General features: G+C 39.7%; 1 protein-coding gene across 2 annotated transcripts in view; it reads right to left on the minus strand.

Moving 5' to 3' along the window:
* The window catches only part of CACNA2D3 (calcium voltage-gated channel auxiliary subunit alpha2delta 3), a 726617-nt gene that overhangs the window by 425580 nt on the left and 279148 nt on the right, over positions 1–21889 (minus strand). For both annotated transcript variants that reach the window (XM_042453686.1, XM_042453685.1), the window contains one exon: positions 990–1121. In XM_042453686.1, the coding sequence (XP_042309620.1) occupies positions 990–1121 (132 nt within the window). The remainder of the gene's footprint in view (positions 1–989; positions 1122–21889) is intronic.

The raw sequence follows: 21889 nt of genomic DNA on the forward strand, positions 1-21889 counted from the left end.
CCCCCCCCCCCCCCCCAGCAATCAGTAATATTAAAATCCCAGTAGTCCCAATAGTTGGCCCTCCAGATTAGCAACACTTATTTTTGGCAAAACCTTTCGGGGGGCAAAAGAAGCTCCACATTGTGTCTGGGAAATCACACATCAGTTGAGGTATTTTGATGTGGACACAATTTTTCATTGAAGACAAGAAACTGTGTGTGTATTAATCACATCTTAATCTAGCCCAAGCTGTTTTCGGGCCCCAGTCTGAGAGAAAGGCAGTGAACCACTTTGATCTCCCAGGAAAAGTGGTATAAAAATAAAGATTTATTATTATTATATATTATATACATGAAATGAAACATTAAATAAATAAATGTACTCTACTATACAATGGACCCTTGTTATACGCTGGGGTTTGGTTCCAAGATCCCCCGTGTATAACAAAATCAGTGTATGCTCAAGTCCCATTAAATATAATGACATAGCAAAATGGTGTCCCTTATAAAAAATGGAAAATCAAGGTAAATTTGGAACATTTTCAAACCGTGGATGATTGAATCCGTGTATAAAAAATCCGTGTATAAGAAGGGCTGACTGTACTGCCAGAATCCCATATCATTGGTCATGGAGGCTAGAGCTTCTTGGAAGTCAAGGCCTGAAGATGTGGGAGAACCAAAGACAGAGAGTTACAGGTCTTTGTTACTTCCTTTTCTCAGGGGAAGTAGGAGATTAATAGAACGGGAGAGAATCCAGAGAGACCCACTTCATTGGGATACTGAAGCTGGACTTCCTTGACTTGATCAAGGGTGTTTCTGCCCCTTTTCTGTTCAAATAGCAGTATTTTATTCCATAACACTTCTGTGCTCCTGTGCAGCCCACACTTCAGGTTTAGATTATCACTATTTCTTCAGTGAAGACAGGAAATAGAGAACTGGACAGGCTGTTATGGGATGGGGGACAGAAAAAGAATCAAGCCCAACATCATCAATACAAATATGTTGTCTTACCTGGATATTGCCTAAAAAAGCCCTTTGCACTTCCAAAGTATTGCCATATAAGGGAAGGGTCACGGTCAAAATTGTCAACAAACACTTTGTTTAATGATTCTGACCAATAAACTCCATTCACAATAGCAGGATCTGGGGGAGGGAAGAGGAAAACAAGAGAATGAACTAGGTTAATTAGTAGCCATAAATACTTTTCACGGTTCTCATAAAAGCTGTCTCATCCTAATGGTGTCAAAAGGTGGAAGGATGTTTTCATGATGTCAGTATTCATTCACTATATGTTTATGCCTCCAATTTGGACAAAGAACACTTTCTTACCAGAATTTTTCTGGTAAGATTCAGGTTGTAGTAGCTGAAATGGTACCAAATAATAATAATAAAAAATAACACAAGGGACAGGTCAATCATCTGAGACAAGAGGCTAGTGAATTCTCCCAGCAGACTTCCATATGAAATGAGAAGATGTAATAGATTTGGAGCTAAATAGCATAGCACCTGGAAACTGGGAGCATCTGGTTTCCAGAACCAACTTTGTGGTCTAATGACATCTCAACTTGAACTATTTGTACTATTCTGTCCATTGCCACATGCCTCCCTGTACTGCTGAGTTGAGGATTGGATTCAGTCTCCATGATTATCCCTGTTTTACAGAGGAAAAGGAGGCAGATCTTAGCATTGTAAACTGCTCTCAGTAACTTGTTAAAACAGGTGTAGATAAAGAATTCTGAAATGCACAGAACTCTGGGTATTATCAATCTTTATATTATCTTATCCTCCATTATATTCTGGATTTAAGAGTGAAAAAATAGAAACAGGGAAAGATTTTTAATGCTACCCTGAAGCATTAATCAAGAAAGCAATTGTTGTAAAAAAAAAAGGGGGGGGCTGCTTCCACCCGGAGTGCCCTGGGACCATGGCAATCACACGCCATAGTCCTGATGCCACCCCTGCCATGATCCACAATGGATAACTGAAAGGAGCAGAAAAGCCCCTCTCAAACCTATCTCCTGAGAATTTGTCCCAACTTGCCCACCTTTGGAGAGCAATTAGAAGCAGAGCAGGGAAGGAGCAAATCTCCTGTTATCCCTCCTTCGAGACTAAGGAGATTATCATACAGGGTTAAGAAACGGGAGAAAAACGGAATGCTCTCATCATGATTGTGTGAAGATTTTAACATGACTGCATGTCCATCTAGTACTTCTCCTGTCAATAACTTGGAATGTTCCTGCAATTCCTTATTAATAAGGAAACCCTGTGAATGGTTTGCTGATATCACTTCAATCATGCTATTGTGAAGCCAATAACCTACCATTTGTACTATCACACAGCAATTTGGGACCTTTTCCCAGACTGCATTTCAGTACAGGCAATTCATTCTCATTGCTAGGACTGTTTTTGGACTGGATTTCTGTCTTATTTTGAGGTGTAGGGCAAATTTTGTTTCAACTGGATAAAAATAATGTTGTGAAATACATAAATTTTATGTTGTTATGTTCGAGATGGAAACATGATTTTCAGATATTTAAAAACAATACAACATAATTTTAAAGTATAAATGTAAAGTTTAAGAAACAATTAAACAGTTTATCAAATTTAAAATTTAAACATTAAAATATAAAATTGTATTTAAAAACTATATACAAACCCTGAAATCTGAATTACACAGCATTTAAAAACCCAACCCTTGTCAGTATAAAAAAGCTGGACAGCACAACAATGTTTTTATGACAGAAGAATAGGCATGGGGCCATCTTGGCCTCTCTAAAAATAAATATCACATAGGATATAAGTATCACAAAACTCAATAGATGGATGTGTAAACAAATATATACACTTAAGTTTAGTTAGCAAATTTTTAACAAGAAATACTCCAAGGCACTCCATGTGAATTGGGCCATGACTGGAATCTCATCTCCAGTTTTTGGGTTGTTGTTGTGTGCTTTAAAACCATTTCCAATTTATGGCAACCCTAAGGCAAATTTATCACACTGTTTCCTTGGCAAGATTTGTTCAGAGGAAGTTTGCCTTTAATTACTTCTCAGGCTGAGAGAGTGTGACTTGCCCAAGTTCACCCAGAGGGCTTCCATGGCTGAGTGAAGATACACTCCCTAGTCTCCCAGAGTCCTAATCCAATGCTCCAATAACTACAGAGAGGCAATTCTGGTTTGTAGGAAAAAGCAGATCTTGTGCTAAAAGAAGAGGAGGAGGAGCATATCTTGTTTTAGAGGAGAATCACATCTGGTAGAGATATTGTTCTCTCACTTTTGGGGGGAAAACAAAATACAAAGGTGCAACTGTGGAAGTGGTAGGGCTCTACATTATTCTTACTGGTCGCTGACTGAAAGGGGGTGAAGGATTCCCCTTCTTTTTTCCATTGCAAAAAACCCTTGGGTCCCCCCCCCCCCCCCCACTTTGCCACCATCACACCAGGAATGAAGCCATCCACAACAGATCTGATAAAAGCAGAAGAAGAAACCTCAGTTTCTACACTATGTATGTGTCTTCAAGTCACCTGTTGACTTATGGCATCCTTATGAATTTCACAGGTTTTTTTAGGGAGGAATACTCAGAAGTGGTTTACCTGTTCCTTCCTCTGAAGTATAGCCTATACTCTGCTCTTCTTCTATTGTTTTATGTGTTATTGAGGGGAGAAAGGGGCACATTATTTGAAGTTACTACAACCACTAGATGGAAAATTGACCTCAGTAGGGAGCAGAGCACTTTAATAGTGAATGCTCACATTTGGAATTAAGCTTCCATCCATAGTAAGTCAACTTCATCTTCTTGGGCATTCTGGGCAGCTGTAAAGAGCTTTCTTTTCTAGAATGATTTTAATTTTTACCTAATCTTATGGAGCCATATTTGTTATATAGACTAAATAAAATAAAATGGATAAAATCCTATTGTTAGTTCTCATTACAGTAGATCCACTGGATCATTTGGATGGTGGAGGGTCTGGAAACCATGCCCTATGAGGAATGACTTAGGGAGCTGGGGATGTTTAGCCTGGAGAAGAGAAGGTTAAGAGGTGTTATGATAGCCCTGTTTAAATACTTGAAGGGATGACATATTGAGGAGGGAGCTAACTTATTTTCTGCTGCTCCAGAGACTAGGACCCGGAGCAATGGATGCAAGCTCCAGGAAAAGAGATTCCACCTCAACATTAGGAGGAACTTTCTGACAGTAAGGGCTGTTCAAAAGTGGAACAAACTCTCTTGGAGAGTGGTGGAATCTCCCTCTTTGGAGGTCTTTAAGCAGAGGCTGGATGGACATCTGTCGGGGATGCTTTGAGTTCTTGCAGGGGGTTGGACTGTATGGCCTTTGAGGTCTCTTCCAACTCTATGATTCTACTTATGCAATGACTCACTATTCAGTAATTAAATCAGTGGGTCTAATGTTGTTGAGACTAATGAGCAGAATTCTGAAACACAGACATTATATTTTAAAACAACTAACAGTATTTTTTTAGCTCATTCCATACTGCAAAATGCAGGCAAATGAAAGATTACCTAGGTAAGGATGATTTACCTTATTTCTTCCAATATACCAAATTCCCAGGCCAGAACATGAGCAGAGATCTCCCACAATCAAGCACTATATTCTGTGGATTACATTGCTTTTTAGAATGACCAAATTATGCATGATCTACACATAGAATATGGAGCTCAAACCTCCTGGGTACGTAACAGATGCCTTGGAAAGAGACAACCAAAATCCTCACCATTTGTCATTATCTGATGTTCAGAACAGTTCTTGGAACAATATGCAGCAAGGCTTCACTGTCAATTCTATAGTCCGTTACTGTAAACTACATTCCTTAATTGGAATATTTGAAAAAGCATTCTTCCATTCATTTCCATTTTTTTTTTACAAAAATGCATACTCTTGGTGTATTATCACTACTTACATATGAAATATATTGGGGATATAAAAGTTATTTATAACAATACAAGTTTTAAAAATGCCATCCCTATTTTGAAACTCAGTAAAAATGCCTTTGACCTCCTCAAAGTGTTTTGTGATTTATCATTTGCAGAGACATTTCCTGGCTACAACCTTTGCAATAAAATTAGAAGCTTTCTTTCCTCTTTCCTTTGATAAGACATTTGAGACAATGTACAATTTGTTTCACTGCCATTTCTGCAACTGTTATCATGTTCTCTATTGATATTTAGCATAAACAATGCTTGTAGATATACAGGTTACAGTGACTAGAACCTGAAATTTATCCAAATTTGTCCAAATGCATGTAACAATTAAATGCCTGTCAAATTATGACCATGGAAGATCTACAAGACTTCATCCTCAGTAACAAAAAAATAGAAATAGTCAAAGAGTTCCCATACCTTGGAACAAATATTGGTCAGAACTGTGACTGCAGTCAAGAAACCAGAAGAAGACTGGGATTAGAAGGGCAGCTATGAAAGAATCATAGAATCATAGAGCTGGAAGAGACCACAAGGGCCAATCAGTCCAACCCCCTGCCACACAGGAATATACAACCAAAGCATTGCTGACAGATGGCCATCGATCCAGTTGCATCACTAGGGGGTTGTGTGTACCACATCAGGTGACACCCCAGAAGAGGGGTAACACCCAACTGAGTGCATTCCACCTTCCCTGCTGTGCACCATTTTACTCATGAGCATACCATCACGTGAGAGACAGAGTGCCCAGAGCATCACTGCCATGCACCATTTTGATCATGAGTAAGCTATTATATGCCAGGTAGGTGAGGAGTTATGCCCTTTTGGCCAAGCGAGGTAACGCCATTGCATCCAGCCTCTGTTCAAAAACTTCCGAAGGAGGAGACTCCATCACTTTCCAAGGTAATGTTCAACTGTCAAACAGTTCTTACCATCAGAAAGTTCTTCGTAAGATTTAGGTGGACTCTCTTTTCCTGTAGTTTGTAACCATTGCTTTGTGTCCTAGTCTCTGGAGCTGTAGAAAATAAGCTTGCTCCATCCTGAACCTGATATCCCTTTAAATATTTAAACATGGCTATCATGTCTCCCTTTAACCTTCTCTCCTCCAGACTGAACATAGCCCACTCCTTATACAGCATGGTTTCCAGACCACAATCTGGCAGAGCTGTATACCTCTCACACCTAAGCTCTCATCGTGGCTATAGCATAGCTAAGCAGACGTACCTTTAACAATGACAGAAGGAGACATGAGACCTCAGCTTCCTATCTGCTGAAGTTTTTAAAAGATCTAGGGTAGTACCCTGAGTACACCTTGATCCTGTTTGATTCCAGCTGTCAATCAGGATGGGTTTTAGTTATTACTTGTATGGTAGACCATCAGGAATTTCCAGATAGGGCTACAACAAAATATTGCCTGAAACCTTCTAGAACTGCTGTCAGAGAGAATTAACAATATTGGTCTGAATAAGTAAAATCTTCCTACAATACAGATAAGGGATATAAAGTGTGTGCATACTATTTGAGAATAAATTGGGCTACATGTCCATTCTTGACAATCAAATTGTCTCTGTTTGACAACACTGCATTAGTAATATGTCTGAAGAAAAATAAATAAATTCCATGTGCATCTGTGAAAGCAGACTTAAGTCTACAGAAGGTTGTATTATCACCTCCTTTCTTTCTCTCAGTTAGTCCCAAAGATACTCCAAAGTCCCTTTGCATACTAATCCAGAGTAACAGGGCTATGTATTTTAAAATGCCATATAGTGATGTTGACTCATATATCAACAACTTGGATTCTTTTGACAAAAGTGTGGAGAATAGCTCAACTTCCATTGTTAGGAAACTGAAAGCAGAAAACCTGGTGCATTATGATAATGAAGAAACTTACATGTTATATGCATCTTTGGGAAGAAGAAAAATAGGGAACACACATTTTCAGAGAATTAGTCTTTGTTTATACAATACTGGCACCAGATGAGACCAAGAGAGATTGTAACTCAAGATTTGTTAGCTATGAGGTAAGGCTCCAGACTTGAGGTGGTGAAACTAAACTGATTTATTAATGGGTTCTGCATTACTCCCTGCCTGGGCCTCACTGCCTGAAGACTGTTGCAGATTGCCTGAGCCAGAGGGAGAGGGGAGAGACGTACTCTTGATGGAGCTTAGAAAAATGACTTTTTGTACTACAACTCCCAGAATCCCTGACATGATAATTTACAGTCCATAAATTACTTTTCTAAGCTTTTTCCAGATTACTCATTCCTTCCTTTCTACTAGAAAATCCGAAGAATTTGTGCATTTAACAGGATTGTTTGTTCACTATAACAGTGTGCAGCACCATCACAGGAACTTAAATCATGGAAGGAAATGCTCTGTTAATAGTCTTTCCTGGAACCAGCTGATTTTTAAAATTCAGATCCTATTCAAAATAGTTCTATTCATATAGGATAGCCTACCTATGCTTACTAGTCATGGTGGCTGTACAGAACCTCTGGGCACAGTGGGAGAATGCCTCTAACTCCTAGTTGTTCAGGAATTACAGTTGAAGAGACATACTGACATCAACCTCTGCTTATGGACACCTCAGAAGTATCTGTTTGGCCACCATGAATAATTAGATCAGAAGCAGAAGGCATCCGAACTACCACTGTCCTGGCCTCAGAGGGAAAGAAGAAGCAGTATCTGCTGGACTTAATCCCCCTTCCATGCTGTCAATCCCTTTTTCTTTTGTGTCATGTCTTAATTAGATTGTATGCCTATGTTATGTTGTTCTTTTATTTGTCAAGTGCCATGTACAGTGATGGCACTGTATAAATAAATGATGATGGTGAAGATGCTCCTTATTTTTTGTATTGCTAGCTAACATGGCCCTTCTTTTTTGTATCCCTAGCCTTTTCTGATTGCTCTTCCTGATGTTCCTTGACCCATTTACCTCTTACACAGTTTTTAAAAGTATTTCGTATCATTATCATTATATAACCTTGATATTCCATCCAACATATTGATCACATCCAGATGTGCATAGCTCAGTCACGTATAATGTCTAGTGCTTCCAGATGATAGCATAAACCTACCTGGTCCTAATTTTGTTTGCATTTCTCTTAGAGTGATAATAGGCCATGTCCCACCATTCCCATGTCTCGCTAACTCACCCATTCCAAATGTGAATTTGTCCTATTTGTATCACATTAAGAATGTATCAGAGGTGCAATTTCCAAATAAATGTGCAAAGCAGAAAACAGTATACACACCTTTTAGAACTTTTCAGTACAATTTATTGAAGTTTTTTTTTTTTTAAAAAAAGCTTACATTAGCAAAATATTAACAAAAAGTATATGAACTGGGGGGGGGGGGAGGGAGAGACTGTAAACAACATAGCCTGAAAAGAATGCTGTTATTGTAGTATATTGCACGGCTTGCAAAGATGCATATGGTATACTGAGGCAAAACCTCATGAAAAAAGGACATATAATTAAAATGGGCAGAAAAATAAGTATTTCCATGGAGACTTTTGAAAAACTGATTTTACAGACTTTACAAACTAATGCAGAAACAGGTCAAAACAATTTTAAATTGAAGATAAATAGAAAAATACCAAAATCAATCATTTATCTGTCCAGCGTGTCCCCAAGACTCTAGAACAAAAATAAATCTGTATCCCTCTGTATTTGGAATCTTGGTATATAATATATATATATATATATATATAGAGAGAGAGAGAGAGAGAGAGAGAGAGAGAAAACAAAACTGGATTGAAAGAAACTCCCTAATACTGTTCAGTGACAGGTTTCTACTTCCCATGCACTTTCAGCTAGAAAAATACTCCCATAAGTCTGTCCCACAAGTCTGTCGAAATGTGGAACATAGGAAGGATTTGTTACTGCCTGTCGGCAAATGAGACAAACATGAGCATGTTTAACTATTCCCAGATTCTTGCCATATCCATGTTTGTCTCAGGAGTAAACATATAAACCATCTCCCTGATGTAATTTTAATCAGTCAAGATGGCAAAGCATTGCCTGCAAATTAGGATTCAGGGCAGTCTTTTTCAGTTTGTTCTCTACAGAAAGTACTATCATGAAGAGGCTAAATAGTCATGCTGATTTTCACATGTATCTATATATCTATAACTATCTACATGTAACTATATGGTCCCTCAGTTACAAAGTGGGGAGTACCCTCTTTTCTTTGTAATTAAAAGACAGGGTGATGGAACTAGTGCCTATAACATAAATGTTCAAACCCTTCATCATATTAAAAGGAGGAAGGAGTTGTGTGTTTGACTACTCTGCATAAAACAGAAATTGTGATAAACCTTCTCCCAGTTTCTTTTTAGGGCTGCAGCTGCACTGCAGAAATAATGCAGTTTCACACCACTTTAACTGTCTTGGTGGAATTCTAGAATTTGTAGTTTTGTGAGAAATTCTGTCTTCTCTGACAGCGAGCTCTGGTGCCATAAAAAACTACAAACCACAGAATTTCATAGCACTAGGCTATGACAATTAAAGGGTTGTCAAGCAGCATTATTTCTTTCTAGGTCTGCAGTGCAGTTGCAGCCCTAGAAAGAGATAGAACTATAGAGAGTTTTCCAATGAATTCTGCTTTCCTTTGCAACATTAGTTGACCCTGAGTAGAAATAATTTTAACTAAATACTTCCAAATGAGATTTACAGTCCTTCCTCAAAAATTCTGAATGTAAACAATGTGGGGAATAAGACTGAGAAGGAGTATTCCTTCAGTTTTCTTAAAATGCAGGAAGTGAGCTACCTGCTGCTGAAACAAAAGGGGGGGAGGGACCAAGCTGCCAACAATGAATTAATTAGATTTTGATTAAATGCTTTCCCAGGTCAACCAGGGGGCTGTCTATGCAAAATTCCAGATGTTTGGACAATCTGTAGTGAGCTGGAGACATTTCTAAATTCATGCCACTGATTTCTGTACGTGTATGTGCAGCTGTGCATAGCTTCAGTAACTTTTGATGCCTCGAAACCCAGCCATGTGCAGTGCTGCTGTCACAGTTTGCAGCATACATCAAAATCATCTTGATGAAGTATGTCTGGACAACCCAGTCTGCCAATTTATCCAGACTCATGAACATTACAAATTTGTGTCTGGGCAATAATTAATTCTGTTCCATTTCATGCTGCAATTAGAGCAAAACAGCATGTGAACTCTTAAACTTTCTTATTTCCACAGACTAACCATGCATGCTGGCTTCCACAGAAAACTGAATACTACATGGAGCACACACATAACATTATGCAGATAGTGCTGTATGGCTTGACCAGAAAGAATTTCCCTCTTTTGTCCTCTTTTAATAAAAACCTTTCCCAGACCTTTGGCTTAGAAATGTGTACTGGACCACAGATGGGCATTCTGCAATGTCCTGGAAAAGTAATAATGATGCTCCTTCACATTCCCTAGAAAGAAGAAAATGTCCTCTGAAGGCCAAAGTCACAGACCAACAATCTCAACTTGCTGAATCAAGTGATTTGGAATGGCTGTTTGGGGAGCCACAACACCTCTACTGTTTCTCATGGTTCAGTAATCCTGAATATAAGGGACTTTCCATGAAACTCTTAATGCAGTGAAAGCATGTGTCAGAAGACTGAAACACCACATGAGTAACTCCTACAGCTCCAACTGTTGAGCATACCAGTCTCACATTCAGCAACAATGTAAAGTGATCCTGTACAACCACATATATATGAGCCTGATGACAATGTCACACTACACTGTTATAGCACTATTATTCCACTCTAACAGCTGAGGCTATCTCCTATTGAATCTTGGGATCTGCAGTTTAAGAAGGGGCATTGAGAATTCCCAGCCAGAGGACACTTAGGCCTCACTAAACTATAAAAACAAGAATTCCACAAGAGGCAACCATAGCATTAAAAGTGGAATAATAGTACTGTATCAGTGTAGTGTGATATGAGAGGGAAAGCTTATGAGAGAAAATCCAGAAATATCAAAATCCCCCTCCCCCCAGTGAGTTCAAGAAGCATAAGTTAGTGCACACATAAGGTTGCCTCACAAAGCCATCAAAAACACATGGAGAGGCTTCCATCCTCCTCACATGATTAATTCGAATTTAAAGCAAATAGCATGATCAGGGTTCATACCCCCCACACTTTTCTCCCATCCTTCTCCCATCAATAAATTACAACCAGTGCACTTGTCCCATCAGTAAAGCATCATGGAGCCACCATTTGGCAATAATGGAAGATCCTTTACTGATGGGACACGTATGCTGATAAGGGTATTATCACATGGGGAAGCTGGCAATTGCGATTTACTGATGGGAGAAAAATGTGGGGATGTGAACTCCCATCATGTGATTTCAACACTTTAAATTTGAATGAATCATGGGAGGAGAATAGAAGCCTCCTCATATGATAATCTCCACAGTTTCTGAAGTCACAGCCTATAATAATAATAATAATAATAATAATAATAATAATAACAACAACAACAACAACAAGATTTATTTATATGCCGCCCAATCACTGAGAATTTGGACGGCTTACAACAGAAGGGATAATAGACGATTCCCTGCCCTCAGGCTTACAATCTAAAAAGACATGACACAAAAGGAGAAGGGAATGGTGGTGGTGAAGGGGTGAGGTCCAGTGGTTCTTCTCTCCCTATGAGGCCTGGACCAAGGCAGATGGACTGGAGGGAGGGCTCTTCTTCTTCAGGCTAGGCCTGATGGAGCTGGGCCTGCCTGGTCAACTCCCTCATAGGCTGAAAGATGACAGTTATGGAGGGAGGAGTCTCTTCTTCCAGGCTAGGCCTGATGGAGCTGGGTCTGCCTGGTAAACTCCCTCACAGGCCGGAAGATGACAGTTATGGAGGGAGGAGTCTTTTCTTCCAGGATGGCCCTGATGGAGCTGGGTCTGCCTAGTAAACTCCCTCATAAACTCCCTATAGTCCCTTCACATGTTATCACTAGCATCCTGTGGAACCCACACCCTCCATTTAGATTAAGGAATTTAAGGGTAAAGGCTTTAATTTCTAAGCTGGATCCAAAGTGAAACAGGGAAAACAACAGGATGAAGAACTCAAAAGTAAATGCTGGCCGTAGATAGTTTTGCATTTAATTTCCTCACCAATGCTATACAGTGACTAGTAAACACTTTCATAATCAGTTGGCAAAACGTATTAACGTGGACCAGTACTATTGGAGAGGGGCTAACCCACTATATGTTTTAATCTGAATACTGTGCTGCTTGGTCTATCTTGGTAATAGGGTATAGCACCTCGGCCAGCTCCTTTAAAGTCTGAACTAAAACCCAGGGTGAATTCACCATCCCACTGATCAGCCACTACTGCCTCACAATGCATTGAAGTCAGCCTTCTTACATGTTCTCATATCTCACTGATAAATAAGAGTGCTTGTTGTCAAATATAAAGAAAGCAAAAATAATGACCTCAGAGGATCTACATTCAACCTAGATGATGAGGAAATTGAAATAATTAAATATTTCCTGTAACAGAGACAGCAGTCAAGAAAGAGAAGAAGACTAAGACTAGGAAGGGCAGCCATGAAAGAACTAGACAAGATCCTAAAGTGCAAAGATATAAAGCTGAGCACTAAAGTTATAATCTTTCCAGTCATTTTATTCCCCATCATCAGGTATGGATCTGAGACCTGGACAGTGAAGAAGCTGATAGGATGAAAATTAGCTTATCTGAAATATAGTTCTAGAGAAGAGTGCTGAGGATACCATAGATGGCCAAAAATACAAACAAATGGGTCCTTGAACAGATCAAGCCTGAAATCTCACTGGAAGCCAAAATGATCAAACTGAGGTTGTTATAATGTGAAGTCGAAGGCTTTCATGGCCGGCATCCATGTTTTTTTGTGAGTTTTTCGGGCTATATGGCCATGTTCTAGAAAATTTTCTTCCTGACATTTCGCCAGCATCTGTTGCTGGCATCTTCAGGGAATGCTTCGCCTGGAAAAAGATGGGTGTATATATACTGTGTGAGCCTGGGAACGCAGGAGTGATTTGCATGTGTATTGTTCTGTGCTGATAGCTGGCCTCAGGCAGGGAGGCTAATGCAAAAGAGGATTAATGTCTGCTAATTGGTGATCATTATGTGCCGGGAAAGCCCCTGACTCTGAATGGTTTCCCATTTGCATTTGCTGAGTCCCTTATTTTGCTATTCCTCAGGACTGGTAGCCAAATTTTGTTCACTTTAAGGGTTTCTTCTTTCCGGTTGAAATTATCCAGATGTTTGTGGATTTCAATGGCTTCCCTGTGCATCCTGACATGGTAGTGGTTGGCATGGTCCAGGATTTCAGTGTTTTCAAACAGTATTTTGAAATACTGAGGTTGTTATACTTTGGATACTCCATGAGAAGGAAAGACTCATTACAAAAGACAATGATGTCAGGAAATGGTAGAAGGCAGTAGAAAGAGATGAAGACCACATGCCAGATGGCTGTACTCAATCAGGGAGGACATGGGCATTAATCTGAGGACCTGGGCAGAGAGGCAGAGGACAGGGGGTCTTGAAGATGTCTCATCCACAAGTTGTCATGAGTTGTGGATGACTCAAAGGCAGTTAACAACAACAAACTCTGATAATGTCATGCCCAGCCTGGAGGATGGCTTGGAGGACTCAGAGGATGAGCTAGAGCCCCTGGGACCTGAACCTGTAATGGAGGAGCCAGAGCCCCTGGGGCTTGAACCTGTAATGGAGGAGCCAGAGGCTGGCCCTAGTTCTGCTGGAGCAGAGTCTGTGGCCCCTCCAGAGGTTCAGCAGTCAAGTTTGCCTGGTGCCGAGGCTATGGACAGGGAGGAGGATCTGGGCAGTGTGCCTACCTTCAAGGAGCGTCGAACAGAAAGAGAGGGCCTTCGAAGATCTCGGAGGCTTTATCAGAAGCGTGTTCGTAATCAGACACAGCTGAAGGCCAGCTCCTTGCCTTCTTAAGCACCTGGAGCATGTGTGGTTCTTTGCCAGTGGATATCTGACTCTTTTAGAGGAAAGACTCTGTCTCTGGCTCCTTTGGCTTCTTGTCTTGACTACCCGGAAACCTTGACCTTGGACTGCTTTATCGACCTGCCTATCTGTTACCCTGAACCTCGGACCGTCTGACAATTCTCTTGGTAATCCCTTTTGGTAGAACTACTGTGAATCTCCAGGACTGTGTAGCTTACACTGACTTTGCTGTGCTGGGAGGGGGTTTGTTTGTTTGAGAACTAGCTGCCTTATCAGCCCTTTGGCTGCTTTCCCGGACAGAATCCTCTGAGTCCTCCAAGCCGTCCTCCAGGCTGGGCATGACAGATAAAGGTAATTTTTATCTGCAGAAATTGAGAGAGGACATAAAAATAAAAACAGTAAAGCACTGAAATTAAGGTTACATTTGTCTGTACCTTGTCTAGAGAGCAAGCCTCAATTCAGGTGAATTCACATGTGTCTTTTAGTGATGCTTGGTAATGTGTTCTGTTAAAATGTTCCAGTGGGGGAGAACAAATAATTTAATCAGTTTTCTCCCCAGTGCCAGACATTTTCAAAAACTATTCAGTTTTCAAAGAGGTTACTTGAGGCAGGGGAGAGAGACTCTCCAATGGCAAGGTGAGAGAAGCTGAGTCAGGTCAGGGAAGGTTTAGCTTTTCACAATCTTCTCTCTCCTTTCTCCTCTTGTATGACTTCATGAGGGTGAAGGAGGCAAAGAAAGACTGGGGAGACTATAGCCTCATATGTGGTTTTGTCCTGTTATACTGGGAACTAGTTTTGGAGTAAATTTCCAAAACCACAGTTCTACAAACAACTCTACAATCCAATTGAGCACTGTTCTATATTTTAGAGGAGAAAATAAGGACTTCCTGAACACAAAACTACGTACTTATATTGGCTATATCGGTTATAGCCAGTTTTGGGGGAAACAGTGATAAGATTATTTAAAAAAATTCTTGGCCTTTTGGCTATGATCAAGTGTAATATGTAGCATCTATATGTTGCTCTTGATGAATTATTACAGAGTAAAAATAAAATGATGATGTAGATGTATAAATACATTTTAAAGATGTGTTATTTTTGAATCAAATATGATTCCTTCACTAAGCATTAATGTTTCCTTCCTTCTTCCTCCAAGTCAGTTACAAATAATATCAAAACAGGATCTGTTTTATATAGCAAGGAAAATGAATAACTGCCATATTCTAAAGTAACAAATGTGAAGAAATCATATTCTCACATATGCATGCAAGAGGAAACTGTGTGTCTATCTTTTGTACATTTAAAAACCTTTCTACTGTACTATAAACAAATGCTAGAATATTTACATTTGCCTCACAACCTACTGAAAATATGCCTGGCATAGCCAATCCCAAAGGACTTCAGAAAGCACTGAATATGATGTCCGTTGCCATAAAATATCAAAGACTAGTTTCCAATGCATGTTTTTATGGCAGCTGTTACATCTAGCAATTTTTCTCTCAATCCTTCTATCTTTTAAAAGCCATCTCCACTAAGCTTAAAAAGTTCTGTCTGATTTTTATGGAAGTACAGTATATGACATGTTGCTTTTGGTTTAAAGAAAAATGTGTTATTCCTATATCCATGATGGAAGCCTTTGGTCCAAATTAATGTACATTATTTAGTGAGAAGTGACAATTTGGTACATACATATTTCTTTCCTATGAAAATAAAACAAACAAATCTTTCTATTGAGCTGTTATTAGGAAGGCCCATGCAACGCAATATACACACTGATAATTGTTTTATAAGAAAATATGAAGCATATATATATATACATAAATCAAGAATGAGGAATCCTACTGATCAGAACCCTTAAAACAGGGTATAATTAGCTCCATTCCATTCACTCCACCCACAGAGCTCAGCCCAGTCTCTGAAAGCAAGGGGAGTGTGCTGAGAAATTTATAGCCAAGAACTGTGAACTAGAGGGCTATTAATTTAAACAATGGAGCAGCTTTATAGGAAACTAGGTTTGCAGGGAAGCGCTTATAAATGATGGTGCTTCAAAGAAAATAGGTCTGCAGAATACGAATAAAAATCTATTTCTGGTAGTGATGAGATTAAGGCACTTATCTTGAAAGAAAGCTGGAGCTGAAAATATCAATGCACAGTACACTTCATTTACCTTCTAGTCCATTTCTATGAATGGTTGGTGGTCATTGGCAGTCATTTGAAACCTATGCCTATTAGGTACTAAGACTACTGAACATCTCACCCACCTCCTCTACCAAGCAAAATGAGATAGGAGGCAATATAAGAGTGAAAGATAAAGGTCTGTTCAGGTGTTTATTATGTTTTCCACAGGCTGCCCAGCCTCCCTTCTTTATATACAATATCTAAATGGACTGAATAGGTGCATATGGATCCTGGACGACCATTTGTTACTGCTGTGCCTTCAAGCCAACTCTGGCTTAAAGTGACTCTATCATAGGTTATTCTTAGCAAAATTTATTCAGGGGAGGTTTTCCAACAGGAAGAAGTTGCACCATTAGGTGTATGAGCAGCACCTGAATCCCCTGATATTCTTCCTCTATTTAGAGAAGGAATGCTCCTATAACTATAAAAGTAACTTAGAAAGTTACATTTACTCTCAAGTAACTATAGTGAAATAACTCACTACATTACATCCTCACAATGTTAGATTAAGTATACATCTGTTGACTATATATCTGGCAGAAGAAAAATTAAGTAATTCAAGTAAACTGCAATTTGTAACTTATTATTTTAAAGCTCTAATATGAAGCACCACAATTGGGACATAAAAGATGTGCCAGTCCCCTGGATGTTCCAAATGGCAAAGATTACTTTGTCACAACTACCTCAGTTATTAGTAAAAAGGAAAAAAAAGCTGAGTGATTGAAATGACTGCCAAGGATACATTCAAGAGAGCAGTCAGTTGCATATACTATATGGCAAGGGGTTGGACTGGATGGCCCTTCTGGTCTCTTCCAACTCTATGATTCTATAATTCTACCTCATCTATTCTCAGTGCACATAAACAAAAGAAATAGCTAGAACTGTGGTTTCTGGTCTCTAAACTGCATGGGCCATATTCTACAGATCATCTGGTATTTCATATGATATCATACTTTTACATCTCATATTTTAAAGAAAATACCAGTAATGAGAATAAAATATGGCATGATATATGGCAAACTTAGGTACTGTGGGGGTATTTTTAAAAAAGAAGTAGTAGTAAAGTATAAATCCTATCCAAGGTAGAATATAATCTAAATGAAAAATGAAAACTTAATTTAATGTTTCATATATGAAGTGTAAGATAGAATAGATTCTAAAATCCTATATCCAACATGCATGTATTTTCAGCACCATGCTGCATGAAGGTTATCAGGTAAGAAAACCAACATATTTCACACTGTGACAGTTGAGATTTTCCCTTCCATAACACACACACACATACATTTTTACTATCATAAGGGAAGATATTTCACATATCTTCCAGTTGTAGATTCTAATCAATGTACATAAGTGAATGGATGAAAAAAAATCTAGGTTATAATATTCAAGAAAACGGGAAATCTTAGCTTGACAGTCACTTGGAAAGAGCTGCTAGGGAAGTATGACTGAATGATATTCATAGCTTCTTTTAAGTGGCAAATTGGGGGAAAAACCCTACTTCATCAAAACTGGCTGTGGTTCGTCACATCTGAATATATTTTTGAGAAGACTCTATACACTCAGAAGAGTTTCTCTTCCAAGGCAATCAGAGGTTTGATTACAAACTACATTTATCAACTTTTAGAAAATCAACTCATGGCACAGGAGAGTCAGTGAGAGACATCTGATGAGATCACCCTCCTCCACACATGGCGTTCTATTCCTCACACTAGGCTTGAAAGATCAAGGGACTGTTTAAGTTCAAATTCAAAAATTAAACTTTGGAGTCTACCATCACAAATCATGTGCTGGGAGAAGCAAACAGCCATGTCAAACTAAAAATATAAGTCCCATGGAGATTTGGAGAAAAACATTTTTATAAAATATCTTTTTTTCCAAAATCCATTTAGTTAAGAATATAGAATATATAACATATAATATGACATGATGGAACTCTGACCCTATCTATTTCATTATGTTTCAGTTTTTCTCTTTTTATTCTATGAGACTTTTAAACTCTCCTGCTAATTTTAAGAGCCAAAAGCTGATGAATAGGAAGGGAAAGTGTGAGAAATATACTCAATTGTGTTGCCATCTTTGCTAAAATAAACAAATAATTCAGACAAATTGAATATAAAATGAGTATCAGATGAAAATTTAGACTCCTATGTTCTTAGTTCATATTTTGTTCTTCGGAGTGCCTTTGAACTTGAGTGCCTTAGTACTCATATGAATTTAAAATGTCTAGAAAGGATGGCAGCAAGGATATTGCAAATAGGCAGAAAATGCATTTGAAAGCTTCCTCCTGGACCTCTACAGTCAGAGAGGGCAACTGTGCAAGGTGGGGGAACAACATGTGTATTCTGGCAATGTTCAAAATGCAAGAACATCCCTTCTGTTTTTATTTTCAGGCATTTTCAAGCACCCTCTGCAGGGTGAGAGAATTAAATGGCTAAATTTGAAAGTTAAATGCCCCATTTTGAGCTGGTTTTGGGGGAAAACATCCTGAAAATCTGCTCATTTTTAAAGTTGCAGGTTTTCAGGGATGCCTTGTGCAAGGCACAATTTCCCCATTCCTGCTCTATTGATATGGAAATCTTCTGCCATATTCAATCTCATCAAAACCACAGTGTATCACCTATCAGTTGGTTTTGGAGGACTCTAAGATTTCTCCCTGGAGTGAATAAATGATTTCTCCTGCAGTTCTCAAGCCCAACTAGGGCTAGTATGGCAGAATATGGGCTTTCAGATAGCCTGGACCCAAATCATATATGGCTTTATAGGTCAAAATCAACACTTTGAACTGTGCCTAAAGATCAACAGCTTTCCTACAATGCTCAAGTTCATCTTGCTCCTGTCTTATGTTTTGTAATAATAAAAACTTTCCCTTTCCCACTTATTCCTCCCCCTTTGTCTGCTTTTCAGTTTCTGCCAAAGCATTATAATTATACACCGTTGCCTCCTGCAGCTTCATCTTCCTCTTTCCATTACTTTAAAATCCATTGCATTTCAATAGTTTTTTGTGGGTTTTTCGGGCTATGTGGCCATGTTCTAGAAGAGTTTATTCCTGACATTTCACCAGCATCTGTGGCTGGAATCTTCAGAGGAGATGCCAGCCACAGATTCTCTGAAGATGCCAGCTACAGATGCAGGTGAAACATCAGGAATAGACTCTTCTAGAACATGGCCACATCGCCGGAAAAAGCCACAAAAAATATGGATGCCAGCCATGAAAGTTTTCGATTTCATATTACATTTCTATTTTTCTTTTTTTGCTTTTCCAATTCCACTGAATTTCTGGCCAAACTCTGATCTCCTCTTTGGAGTTTATCAAACAGGACAGGAGGCTCTGAATTTCAAAAGAGAAGATAGCATGGTCAATTTGAAAATTCACGGAATTACATGATTACTTATCACACCTTAAATTTGCTGTAATGGTCTCCCCAAACGCGACCCAGATTCTGTGCAAAGTAAGCCATCACATCGGTGGGTTCTTAATTGCGAATTGGCACCCTTGCACATGCTGAGACTCCAGATGACTGGAGCATAGCATATTTAGGTGAGATTGAGGAAACAAGGAACCCTACAATTTACAAAAGAGGTTGTAGGAGGGGCGGGAAGAATTGTTGAAAGAACATGCTCTATTCACATTAAAACAAGCATATATTCACTCTTGTCACGTTAAAATGTGAATATGATGGTTATCAAATAGCTCCCCAGGCCTCTTAATTAGCAGGCAGCAGCCACCCCTCCCCTCAGCAATGCTGAAGGACAAGCGGAAGCAAAATTAAAGTGGAATCGCAGCATGGCTTCATGGGACCCCCCCCCCTTTCCGGACTTGAAGTGGGGGGAACCAGGACCAAAGGAGACATGTACATCACACCAAACAGTGCACCGAGTGCAAAGTTGCCTAGGAATAGGGTTTGTGACTTCGCTAGTTCACTGAATTTATTCAACTGTGGATTGATGCATGATTGCGTTCGGAGTGCATTTGGACTGCCAGCTATCACATGTGGTAACCTTTCGTGCAATAATGTGAATACGCACAATTCCATTCAGATTGACACTAGATTATACTTCCAGTTTCAGTTGTGTGATATCGTCTTCTGTGGCTCCTTATATTCTGCCAACTAGCTAGCTAGCTAGCTTCCTTCCTTCCTTCCTCCTAGTCCAAGACCCAAGGCAATTTACAACATTAAAACAAAACACAGCTTAGAACCATAACTTATAAAATTTAGAACAGTTGAATAAGATATTAAAGCCAACAACTGAGTTAAAACAATTAAATAGTATTTGTTAAAAATATTTTTTAAAGAAAGAGGCACAACCCTTCCCTTAAAAACAACAACACTACAGCAGCCAGTTCATAAGCAAAAGCCTGTCTGAATTAAGGGAAGGGAATTCCAGAGCTTAAGCAGGCTCTCTCTCATTTCCTCACAAAACATGTTAGTAAGGCTGGTGAGACCATGGTCCAACCTACACTGCAGAAATAATGCAGTTTGACATTGTTTTAACTACCATGGCTCAGTGCTATGGAATTCTAGGATTTGTAGTTTGTTGTGGCTAGTGTTTGCAAATTCCTTTTATAGGTGGCATGTTTAGCCAATGACCAAATCCCAGGCAGTTTTTAGGGAGAGTGTTCCACAGCTGTACTCCTCTTGACATCTCAGTTCCAGCCTCTCACTTTGTCTCTGGAGAATGATCTGGGAACAGAAACCTGAGCCTCCACCTTTCTCTGGAACTGGAAGGTCTCTCCTCCTTCCTGCTCTGAATCCCAACTGAACTACTGAAGAGATGGAGGACTTAGCTGACTATCAGGCATCTGTTATAGCAATAGCAATAGCAAGTACATTTTTATACCGCTTATCAGTGCACTCCCTAAGTGGTTTACAAAGTGTAAGCTAATTGCCCCCAACAATCTGGGTACTCATTTTAGCAATTTTGGAAGGATCCAAGCCTGAGTCGACGTTGAGCCCTTTTGATGGTATTAAACTCGCAACCTTGCAGTTTGTGAGTGAGTGGCTGCAGTACAGGCATTTAACCACTGCGCCACCAGGGCTCATGTGATTTCCCCACTGGCAAGCCTGGTTTGTTTTATGATGAAGATGAAGTTGGGATGGAGGGATGACACCATCATGCACTCCAGTTACTTGCCCAGTAATGAAATACTGGAGACTGGCAAATAATTATTCGGTATGGTATGGTATGGTTCATAGTGTTTTTTTCAGTAAAGGCTTCACCACAGCTTCTTTTAGGTAGGCTGGAACCTTGCCTTATTGGAAAGAAGCACTTGCCACTCTTTTTACCCATCCAACCAGTCTTCTGCAGGCCACTTTTATTTGCCAGAAAGGACAAGGATCTAAGACATGAATGGTTGTGCCTACCTCTCCAAGGATACTGTCCACATCTTCAAATTGCACAAAATGAAATGCATCCATTAAAACAGGGCACGCAGAATGCAAAATTGCATTTACTGAACTTGTATCAAGTGGATCCCAGTAATATTGGCCCTGTACAGACCGAAAGATTATGCTGGCCTGTACGTGGACTAGGGTTTGGCATCCACACAGCCGAGAACCCTAGTCCACTGCCCAGGCGCCATCATAGCACGCAATGATTTACACAGGGGTGCACCATGATGATGCAAGGGTGGCACAGCACCCTAACAACGCTGGCTGGAAGGGGCATCATCATGGCACGTGAGCGCCATGATGGCGCCCCTTCCAGGAAGCTGCTTACAGCAGCTTTCTTTTTTGCTCCTGAGAGGAAGCAAATCATTGGCACGGCATGCAGTTGCCACAACAATGATCCAGGGCAGAAAGGGGCGACATCTCGCCACTCCTTCTTGCCTGTCTGTTG

The sequence above is a fragment of the Sceloporus undulatus genome, chromosome 2, assembly GCF_019175285.1.
Source record: "Sceloporus undulatus isolate JIND9_A2432 ecotype Alabama chromosome 2, SceUnd_v1.1, whole genome shotgun sequence".
In the NCBI taxonomy this organism is placed as follows: domain Eukaryota; kingdom Metazoa; phylum Chordata; class Lepidosauria; order Squamata; family Phrynosomatidae; genus Sceloporus; species Sceloporus undulatus.